This window comes from Ranitomeya variabilis, chromosome 4 (assembly GCF_051348905.1).
Source record: "Ranitomeya variabilis isolate aRanVar5 chromosome 4, aRanVar5.hap1, whole genome shotgun sequence".
Lineage (NCBI taxonomy): Eukaryota > Metazoa > Chordata > Amphibia > Anura > Dendrobatidae > Ranitomeya > Ranitomeya variabilis.
The window spans coordinates 671,194,185-671,206,289 of NC_135235.1; the positions used below are offsets into that span (position 1 = coordinate 671,194,185).

At 43.2% G+C, this 12,105-nt stretch overlaps 1 protein-coding gene across 2 annotated transcripts in view; it reads left to right on the plus strand.

Annotated features, from left to right (window-relative positions):
* LOC143766281 (uncharacterized) overlaps positions 1-9,511 on the plus strand; it is a 74,743-nt gene extending 65,232 nt beyond the window's left edge. For both annotated transcript variants that reach the window (XM_077253831.1, XM_077253829.1), the window contains one exon: positions 7,431-9,511. In XM_077253831.1, the coding sequence (XP_077109946.1) occupies positions 7,431-8,926 (1,496 nt within the window). In that variant the 3' untranslated portion in view covers positions 8,927-9,511. The remainder of the gene's footprint in view (positions 1-7,430) is intronic.
* Positions 9,512-12,105: the final 2,594 nt, after the last annotated feature.

Here is a 12,105-nt window from a genome sequence, read left to right on the forward strand (position 1 = left end):
ATCAACCAAGGTATCATTTTATTCAGTATAAAGGCACTGACCTGACACTGTGTGTAGGTTACTACTGTGCACAATCCTGCTGACAGGTTCACTTTAAGGGTTCGGTCAAACAGTTTTTGATAGTTAAGAGAGGAAAGTCTGGATGGGTCAGAAGGAATGAGGAATCCCAAATATTTTATGGCAGCTGCACGCCATTTGAAAAGGAAAGTTTGATGTTGCCAAGTAAACCTCCTCACTGGAAAGTGAAATATTCAATGCTTCTGACTTTGAATAATTCACTTTGAAGTTGCTCAGGAAACTAATTCTATCAAACTCTTTCATTACAGAGGGTAAAGAGATTTGGGGTTGTCATGACATTTTTTTCTGAAAATAATTTATTTAGTAATAAAATACATATACAGTAAGCTACACATGCGAAGCATTTATATATCTCAATCACATATTTCTATCTATCTGTATCTATTAGGGTCGATCGAATAACTTCGGAAAAGTGCTTATGTGAATAGTTAAAGCGCTTACTGAATAGCTGCATCGGCATCCTGGATACCTGGAGCGCTCCCAATAATCAGCTGTTCGGCGCTGCAGCTGCATTTGTCGCTGCTGTGTGACGGTCACAACACATGCATGGAGAGCCCAACAAACAGGCTATCCATGCCAGTGTGCTGCGATACATGCAGCTGCAGCGCCGAACAGCTGATTATTGGGAGCTCTCCAGGTATCCAGGATAACGATGCAGCTATTCGAATAAGCACTTATCCGAAGCTATTCGATCAACCCTAGTATGTATCTATCTAGAAATATATAATTTATATATTTATATATATCTATTCCACTTCAACTTCTTCCAGCCAGGACTCGGCTGCAAGGATTACAACAAAGACACATTTCAAGTCTCATATTTTCAGCACTGTCACCAATGGGACTATTCTCAACCTGCACAAACTCCTCATCCTGCTGATACCCCAAGACTGAGCCGCTGCTGCCGTATGTGTCCCTATTAGTGTACCTACTGTGTGGTTCTGTGTGACCTCTAAATTCTAAAGCAATCCTCTAGAATATATAATGCCATGTGCAAGTGCCCTAGAAAACATTGCCCACATTTTGTGCCCTATCTATATCTATATATATAATTGTCTAAGGGTTTTCCTGTCTGTCTGTCTGTCCCATTTATTCATTCGCTGATTGGTCGAGGCCGCCTGGGCCTCGACCAATCAGCGACGGGCACAGTATCGATGTAGAAATCCCGTGTCTCTGATTGGTCGAGGCCGCCAGGCCTCGACCAATCAGCAACGGGCACAGCATGGCGACGATGATGTCATAATGGAAATCCCGCGTCTCTGAATCAATCAGCGACGGGCACAGTATCGACGTAGATGTCATAATGGTTGCCATGGCGACGATGATGTCATAAAGGTTGCCTCGACCAATCAGCGATGGGCACAGTCGGAATCATCATTGTCCATATACTACGGGGACACGCATATTCTAGAATACCCGATGCATTAGAATCGGGCCACAATCTAGTATATATATAATTGTCTAAGGGTTTTTCCGTCTGTCTCTCTCTGTCCTGGAAATCCCACGTATCTGATTGGTCGAGGCCGCCCGGCCTCAACCAATCAGCAACGGGCACAGCATGGCGACGATGATGTCATAATGGAAATCCCGCGTCTCTGATTGGTCGAGGCCGCCAGGCCTCGATCAATCAGCGACGAGCACAGTATCGACGTAGATGTCATAATGGTTGCCATGGCGACGATGATGTCATAAAGGTTGCCTCGACCAATCAGCGACGGGCACAGTCTGCCGCGAATCACATACTACGGGGACATGCATATTCTAGAATACCCGATGCGTTAGAATCGGGCCACAGTCTAGTTAAGTAATAATACCCTCTGTGTGCCCCTTTGACAGTCACAGTAACCTGAGTTGCCCTATAACAATAAGTGCCCACTTTACATTTAATAATGTCCCGAGTCTCCCTCCCATACAGCTCCCTTATACACAGTATGATGCTCTTATACACAGTATAATGCCCCCTCACTGTATATATACTGACCCCTTAGTATCCGCCAAACTGTTTGATGGGGCCAACACTGTATGATGACCCCATCACTGTAATCTCCTCGCTGTATGATGGCCCTCTAGATAGCCTACATTTAGTATAATGCACCAGATAGTCCTCAGAATAGTATAATGCACTCCTCATAGGCCTCCATATAGTATAATGCACTCCCCATAGGCATACTCCATAATGTATAATGCATTCCCCATAGGCATACTCTATTTAGTATAATACACTCCCCATAGACCGATTCTATAGCATAATGCAGACTATAGTATAATGCAGCACCCCCATAGGCAGTATCTATAGTAAAAAGCACCCCTCATAAGCAGACTCTATAGTATAATGCAGCCTCCCATAGGCAGACTATATAGTATAATGAACCCCCATAGGCAGACTCTATATTGTATAATGCACTCCCCATAGGCAGACTCTACACACGTGGTCAAAATTGTTGGTACCACTCATTTAATCACAGAAAAACCCACAATGGTCACAGAAATAACTTGAATCTGACAAAAGTAATAATAAATAAAATATCTATGAAAATGAACAAATGAAAGTCAGACATTGCTTTTCAACCATGCTACCACAGAATTTTTTTTTAAATAAAACTCACGAAATAGGCCTGGACAGAAATGATGGTACCCTTAATTTAATATTTTGTTGCACAACATTTTGAGCCAATCACTGCAATCACATGATGCCTGTAACTGTCAATGAGACTTCTGCACCTCTCGACAGGAATTTTGGCCCACTCGTCAAGAGCAAACTGCTCTAGTTGTCTCATGTTTGAAGCTTACCTTTTCCAGACTGCATGTTTCAGCTTTTTCCAAAGATGCTCAATAGGATTTAGGTCAGGGCTCATAGAAGGACACTTCAGAATAGTCCAATGTTTCCCTGTTGCAAGACTCATGACCTGCGACTGAGACCAAGCCTTCCGACACTGGGCAGTACATTTCTCTCTAGAATCCCTTGATAGTCTTGAGATTTCATTATACCCTGCACAGATCCTAGACACCCTGTGCAAGATGCTGCAAAGCAGCCTCAGAACATAACAGTGCCTCCTCCGTGTTTCACAGTAGGGACAGTGTTCTTTTCTTGATATGCTTCATTTTTGCATCTATGAACATAGAGCTGATGTGCCTTGCCAAAAAGTTCAATTTTTGTCTCATCTGTCCATAGGACATTCTCCCAGAAGCTTTGTGGCTTGTCAACATGTAGTTTGGCAAATTCTAGTCTGGCTTTTTTATATATATATTTTTTTTCAACAATGGTGTCCTCCTTGGTTGTCTCCTACGAAGTCCACTTTGGCTCATAGAACGACAAATGGTGCGATCTGACACTGATGTTCCTTTATCTTGAAGTTCACCTTTAATTTGTTTAGAAGTTTTTTTGATTTGTTATCACTTTTCCTCCTGCGGCCACTTCCAGGGAGGTTGGCTACAGTCCCATGGAGCTTAAATTTCTGAATAATAAGTCCAAATTCTTATGCTACAAGAAACACACTTTAAATCTGATTATGTTCCTAAGTTAAAAGATAGGTACTTCAACACTTGGTTTCATAGCACGAATCCTGAATCAAAATCCCAAGGTGTCTCCATGGCAGTCCATAAGTCATTAGCATTTTCTCTTCTTGATACACTTGTAGACATACAGGGTAGATATATCTGTCTCAAGATAAAAATTGCAGACTCAATATACACAATTGCTAACTGGTATCTTCCTAATAAGGGCCAGATTCCAGCATGCCGTGCGTTCCTAACCTCACTCTCTAATTTTGCAGAAGGTACACTGATCGCAGGTGGAGACTTCAATTTTACAATGAACCCAAAGGTAGACTCTCCCTCCGGGAGAGAAACTGTTTCGGTGAGACAGCTGCGTTCTCTTAAAAGGGTTCTCCATGCCCTCTGACTGACAGATGATTGGCGGATAATGAATCCTCAGGGGAAGGATTACACATATTATTCTCATATACATAATTTTCATAGCCGCAACGACCTCTTTCTCTTGAGCCACCATGCTTTGTCCTGGCAACCTAAGGCCACAATCGGAGACATTCTGTGGTCAGATCACGCTATGATTTTTCTGTCCTTACCGCTCCCTCTCTCATCAGTGTGGTCAGCTGTATTGGCATCTAGTCGATGAAGTTGAACCTGCTGGCACTTGGCCCCTCTCCTGCTCAGGGGCCCCATAGTGGCAGGTGGCAGTGCAGGGAGATCGATTCTCCCTGCTCTGCCACAGAATGTAACTGTATTGGCAGTTACAGTAGCAAAGCTCAGGGTGGGCCCCCTCTGCCCCCCGGTAGATTCGCTACTGGGTTAAAAGCTTTAAAGATTCAGAGATGTTAGCGGACCATACAGGAAATGGAAAAAAAAAACTAAACTGAGCAAACACATTTAGCATTTAAGTTGCGTCAGAAATTGCATACTCTGCAAACCTTGCAAGTCAAGCTTGAATAAAAAAAAAAACAGATAAATGCATGAGGTTGCAATATTATCTAGATAAGTTCCTCATTAATAAAGTAAAAGTGAGAAAATCATGGAAGGTGCAAACAGAAATATTGAACGGTGCTGGAGTTTGTCTCTGTAACTCTTATGAAAAAGGGTGTACTTAGTAAAAATGATAAATAATGCCATTGGCAGAGAGTAAAGTCCAGAGACAACATGAAAAGATATAGCATTAGGTCAGGTAAGTATTTTGTAAATAGAATTCTAGAGAAATATCCCTTAAAGGGATACACTGGAGCCTCCTGGACCCTGGGTTTTTACCGTATTTTTCGGACTATAAGACGCACCGGACCATAAGACGCACCCCAAATTTGGGGTGAAAATTGCAGAAAAAAAGATTTTTTTATAAGATGGGGGTCCGTCTTATTGTCCGAATTTACAGTATCTTACCTGAGGGCTGGCGGTGGCAGAGCAGGGTCACAGGAGGCATGGTGTCGGCAGAAGTGGGGTGATGCGGTATGGCGTGCACCTGAGGAGGGTCCCTTCCTGCTTAGGTGGGCGACGCCACGGCCTGTTGTCCATGGGGGGGTTGCAGCAGTATTGTGGCGGCGGCAGAGGTGCGGTATGGGGTGAGCAGGGTCCCTTCCACAGGTGAGGTGACGCAGCGGCCCGGTATGCAATGTGAGCAGCAGAGCTGGGTTAATCACCAGTTTATCGGTGGCGGCGGCCATCTTCCCGAGGCCTCGCGTGTGCAGATTGAGTGCTCTGCTTCCCGGGGCTTCAGGAAAATGGCCGCGGGATGCCGCGCGTGCGCAGATGGAGATCGCGGCGGCCATTTTCCTAAAGCCGAGATCTAAATCTGCGAACTCGGCTTCAGGAAAATGACCGCCGCGATCTCCATCTGCGCACCCGCGGCATCCCGCAGCCATTTTCCTGAAGCCCCGGGAAGCTGAGCACTCCATCTGCGCACGCGCGGCTTTAGGAAGATGGCCACCGATAATCCGGTGATCAACCCGGCTCTGCTGCTCACATTGCATTCCGGGCCGCTGCATCACCTCACCTGTGGAAGGGACCCTGCGCACGCCATACCGCACCTCTGCCGCCTCACCTCTGCTGCCGCCACCACACCACTGCGGGTAAGCCTGCATTACGACTATTAGATGCGCCCCCTATTTTCCCCCCTTTTTTGGGGGGGAAAAAGTGCATCTTGTAGTCTGAAAAAAACGGTATATCTTGGTGCTGGTCAGAATGCATGAACTACATAGCTAGGATTTAGCAATATATTTCTCTAAATTTTTAAAGCTTTTAGCCTGTTTTGCTTCAATAAAATTGTTCATTTTATACCTTTGTTTGGAGGACTTCTTTTTCTCTTAGTTGTTTTTTTTATATTTAAATGACAGAGTAAATCTCAATGTAAAAGCTCATGTTGAAATTGCATTGCAATTGGATCACATTTGTATATAAATTGGATGTTATTCAGGTGCTAGGTGGTAAAAATTGCATTGTACACTCATGAAAATCGCATGACACTCATCCGACTTTTCTAGACCAATAGCGTTTTTGTTGTTTTTTTATAGTGATGGGTATCAGCCCTAAAAGCCAATGTTTCACTTGTCCTTTTATTTCTCAACTTTGCGTATGAAAATACATACAAAAATGCACGAACTACTCCAACCTTACAACTGCTCTAAAAGTCATGGCTTCTACACTATGTACACGACCATCCTGCTCCTCCCTTTTGCCGCCTTCTGTGCTATAGTTCATGTAGATGTCAGGGAGTGTATTAGACAGACACCACCTAATAGCACTGACTTACAGGCCTCTTAAAGGGCCACTGTCACCCCCCCCCCAGCCGTTATAAACTAAAAGAGCCACCTTGTGCAGCAGTAATGCTGCAGTCTAACAAGGTGGCTCTTTTAGTTTTTGATTAAGTTATTACCTCAATAAAGCGTTTTAAAAATTGGCCACAAAGACCAGATATTGTACCGGGAGGCGGTCCGAATCGTCCTCTATGAATCTTCCACCTGCCGTCACTCTTCTCTTCAGGGGCGATGGTTGCCGCCCCCTTCGCGCTGTTGCTTCTTAAATCCGGCGCCTGCGCTGTGCGTGCCTGCCTGGGGCAGACGCAAATAACAATGCCGGAAGGCGGGGGAGCAGGGGGAGCGTCAGAGATGGGAGAGCGTCCGAGATGGGGGAGCGCCTGAACAGCGCAGTGCGCATGCCCAGGAATGCCAGCCCCGCACTGTGCATAATGAATAACACAGTGCGGGGCTGGCATTCCTGGGAATGCGCACTGCGCTGTTCAGGCGCTCCCCCATCTCGGACGCTCTCCCATCTCTGACGCTCCCCCTGCTCCCCCGCCTTCCGGCATTGTTATTTGCGCCTGCCCCAGGCAGGCACGCACAGCGCAGGCGCCGGATTTAAGAAGCAACAGCGCGAAGGGGGCGGCAACCATCGCCCCTGAAGAGAAGAGTGACGGCAGTTGGAAGATTCATAGAGGACGATTCGGACAGCCTCCCGGTACAATATCTGGTCTTTGTGGCCAATTTTTAAAACGCTTTATTGAGGTAATAACTTAATCAAAAACTAAAAGAGCCACCTTGTTAGACTGCAGCATTACTGCTGCACAAGGTGGCTCTTTTAGTTTATAACGGCTGGAGGGGGTGACAGTGGCCCTTTAATGATTCTCCGCTGAACATCTCATTTGGAACATTTGGTGATAAGCAGAGTGAAACATAAAGCTATAAAAGAAAAACTAAAAATTGTACAACCTCTTGGCTTTATATCATAATTTATTAGTCCTTGCATTGAAGTCTACAATTTGTACCCGTTTTTGTTAGCTAGTAATTGAATTTTAATACAATGTGTTTCCAAAGGCAGCATTTATGAAGAAATAAATATTTTTTTCTTGGCAGATGACTGTTCGTCAGAGGGACATCTGACAATTACTGATTTTGAAGCAGCTGATGATGGTATCACACCATATATATATGAAGAGCATGGCATTATTCCAGATAAACTGCCAGTCCTTCACAGCAAAAATGTATCTATTCCTTATCAACAGGTTTCATCTTCAGATTTATTACAGACTGTTAAGCAAAACAAAAGTAACAAAAGCGATGCTGAACATCAAAAAGCTAATACAGGGAAGAAACCATTTTCATGTGAAGAATGTGGGAAATGTTTTACTAGCAAAGGAGATGTCTGTAATCATAAAATAACTCACACAGGGGAGAAACCATTTTCATGTCCAGTATGTGGGAAATGTTGGACCAAGAAAGCAAATCTTACTGTACATCAGAGAATTCACACGGGGGAGAAGCCATTTTCATGTAAGGAATGTGGCAAATGTTTTACTCGCAAAGGAGATCTTTGCATGCATAAAAGCACTCACACAGGGGATAAGCCATTTTCTTGTTCTGAATGTGGGAAATGTTTTACCCAGAAAGCAACTCTTAATGTACATCAGAGAATTCACACAGGGGAGAAGCCATTTTCATGTCAAGATTGTGGGAAATGTTTTAACAATAAAACAGATTTTTCTGCACATCAAAGAACTCACACAGGAGAGAGGCCATTTTCATGTCAAGACTGTGGAAAATGTTTTACTTCCAAAGGTATTCTCATTAGACATAAAGGCACTCACACAGGGGAGAAACCATTTTCGTGTTCAGAATGTGAGAAATGTTTTACCAAGAAATCAAGTCTTACTGTACATGAGAGAATTCACACAGGGGAGAAGCCATTTTCATGTCAAGAATATGGGAAAGGTTTTGCTTCCAAAGGAGATCTCACTAAACATAAAAACACTCACACAGAGGAGAAGCCATTTTCATGTTCAGAATGTGGGAAATGGTTTTCCATGAAAACAAATTTTATTGTACATCAGAGAATTCACACAGGGAAAAAGCCAATTTTATGTCAAGAATGTGGAAAATGTTTTACTTCCAAAGGAGATCTTGTTAGACATGAGAGAACTCACACAGGGGAAAAGCCATTTTTATGTCAAGAATGTGGAAAATGTTTTATTTCCAAAGGAGATCTTGTTAGACATGAGAGAACTCACACAGGGGAGATGCCATTTTCATGTTCAGAATGTGGGAAAGGTTGTAATACCAAATCAAATCTTGCCATACATGAGAGAATTCACACAGGGGAGAAGCCATTTTCATGTGTAGAATGTGGGAAAATTTTTGCCCAAAAATCTAATCTTGTTACACATAAGAAAATTCACACAGGGGAGAAGCCATTTTCATGTCACGAATGTGGGAAATGTTTTACTTTCAAAGGGGATCTCACTAAACATAAAAGAACTCACACAGGGGAGAAGCCATTTTCATGTGCAGAATGTGGCAAATCATTTTCTCAGAAAACGCATTGTATTATACATCAGAGAATTCACACAGGGTAAAAGCCATTTTTATGTCAAGAATGTGGCAAATGTTGTGCTTCCAAAGTAGATCTCATTAGTCATAAGAGAACTCACAGGGTAGAAGCCATTTTCATGTTCAGGATGTGGGAATTGTTCTTATGAATCCACTCATTTTATGAATCAAAGAATATACACAGAGGAGAAGCCATTTTCATATTGAGAATTGGAAAATGTTTACCAAAGAAGTTTTTTTTACGCATCAGAGAAATTATAAAGAGAAGTAGGCATTTCATATTTTCTTCCATAAGTTGTTTTATTGATGAATTGATGAAAGTTAAGTAACACGTCCTCTCTCCTCCTGTACCAGTCGGTGACTTATTTTGTTCAAAATTATTGTGCTTGTTTTTTACTACTTATATGCCTTTTCACATGTAAAACACCATAGAATAAATGGCGCTGTAATAATAAATAATAATAAAGTCTAAAAGGGAAAGCAATTTAGACCACCAAATGATAATGATGAGGAAATGCACTGTATGTAATGACCAATAAACTTCAAGTAGATTGCATATAACAATCCTACATATTTCACCATGTGTATAGAATACTTTACCTTTTATGTGAACACTATACAGTAAGTGCATCTTAAAGGGGTTGACCTGCACTTCTCTTGTATACATGATTGGGACAGTTGCTGAGGCAAACGTCTGACACCGAGCATGTCACGTAATAGGGATGATGTTTTATTAATCAGATGAGACCAAGTGGGGACTGGATGGTTCCCTCTTCAAATGTCTTAAAAAAAAAGGTTCAACAGTATCTACCCACACGTGATACCAGACAACATGGATGAAAGAGGTGTCGGTCCACCCCTTTAAAACTTGTAACCAAGGATTAATAAACTACAAGTTCCATCACGCATTGCAGTGAAGTGTATGCCAGCACTTATCACACCCACTCAAAACTCCACCCAAAGTCTACGTCCACTGTCTACAATTTGCAGCTTCCTATTACCAGTGATACAGACCAAGCACCCACTGGTGATATCGAGAGACTACATCGATGTCACCAGCACCAAGCGCTGCACAGCCAAGGTTGTAAAGCTTGTATCTGTTCCCCTTACTTACAAAGTATATGCTAACTGTATATAGTGAAATATGTCAGTAAGGTGATCAGATCAAAGGGTTCTTGCCATGGTTGTGTGCAGTGCTTGGTGCTGTACTGTTTGTTACATAGATTGAAAAAAGACCTAGGTCCATCATGTTGAACCTTTCTCCCGCAATTGTTCTCTTGTGACACTGCCTGCCTCATGACACAACTATAGCGTCTTGTCATGGGACTAAAGAGGAGCTGAGGGTGCCGGTAGGTAGGAGGAGGTTTCCATATCTGTCATAAAAAATATAAAAAATCCTCTATGCCCCCACACACTTCCTTTTTTCTTTCATGTACTAGTCGACAAGATAGAAACTGTGAGCTATGTCACACTGTTGTGAACTCTGTTTTCGGGCTCCCTCTTGTGGTCACAGGTGGTATGGTGTGACTTTTGTTTTGGGCTCCCCCTGGTGGCTTTGTTTGTTATCCTGCGGATCTGTGGCTGATCAGCTGCCTCATTATTCACTGGGAGGTTCCTATATAGCTCTGTTTCACTTCCACTTGTTGCCGGCTGTCAATGTATTCAGTGCTATTCAGATTCCTTCTGACTACCTTGCACCCAGTCTCTCCAAGACAAGCTAAGTTTTTGTTCGTTCATTTTCTGATCATCAGTGTTCATTATGTTTTTTTTCCAGTTTGCTAAAATGTGATTCCCTCGCTTGCTGGTTGCTCTAGTGGACTGAGTTTCTCCCCTCACACCGTTAGTTGGTGGGGGGTTCTTGAAATCTCAGCATGGATATTTTGTAAGGGTTTTTTACTGATCGCATAGACCCCTTTTCTATTTTCTGCTATCTAGTATTAGTGGGCCTCATTTGCTGAATCTGTTTTCACCCCTATGTATGTGCCTTCCTCTTACCTCACCGTTATTATTTGTGGGGGGCTTCTATATCTTTGGGGATTATTTCTCTGGAGGCAAGCGAGGTCTTTCTTTCTCTATAGGGGTAGTTAGTTTCTTAGGCTGGCTCAAGACGTCTAGGATTTTCAGGCACGTTCACCGGCTACCTCTAGTTGTGTATGGTTAGGATCAGGTATGCGGTCAGTCCAGTTACCATCTCCCTAGAGCTTGTCCTATGTTTAGTTACTTAGCTGGTATATTTGTGATCCTCAGCCACTAAGGATCATAACAGTACAGCCGGCCACTAAAGTGTTAATTGCATGGCAGAAGCAGGAGAAAAGAAGCCTTGAGAAATTTTTTTTTTTTTTTTTTTGCTTTGCTGCCGTGTGTCTAGCTGCTGTGTGTTCAGCTTCTCTCCTCCTCTTAATCTTGGTGTGGCTCTGAGTTCAGCTGCTGACATGGATATCCAGAGTTTGGCTTCCAGTCTAGATCATCTTGCTGCTAGGGTTCAAAGTATTCAGGATTTTGTTGTTCGCAGTCCTATGTCAGAGCCTAGAATACCTGTTCCGGAGTTGTTTTCTGGGGATAGATCTAGGTTCCTGAATTTTAAGAACAATTGTAAATTGTTTCTTTCTTTGAAATCTCGTTCCTCTGGTGATTCCGTTCAGCAAGTTAAAATTATTATTTCCTTTCTGCGTGATGACCCTCAAGATTGGGCCTTCGCATTGGCGCCAGGGGATCCTGCATTGCTCAGTGTGGATGCGTTTTTTCTGGCCCTTGGATTGCTCTATGAGGAACCTAACCTTGAGAACCAGGCTGAAAAAGCGTTGTTGGCCCTCTCTCAGGGGCAAGATGAAGCAGAGGTGTACTGCCAGAAATTTCGGAAATGGTCAGTGCTTACTCAGTGGAATGAGTGTGCCCTGGCTGCAAATTTCAGAGAAGGTCTTTCTGAAGCCATTAAGAATATCATGGTGGGGTTCCCTACGCCTGCGGGTCTGAATGAGTCAATGACTCTGGCCATTCAGATTGATCGGCGTTTGCGGGAGCGCAAACCTGCGTACCATTTGGCGGTGTCTTCCGAACAGACACCTGAGTCTATGCAATGTGATAGAATTCTGACCAGAAGTGAACGGCAAAATTATAGACGGCAAAATGGGTTGTGCTTTTACTGTGGTGACTCAGCTCATGTTATCTCAGCATGCTCTAAGCGCAAAAAAGAGGTTGATAAATC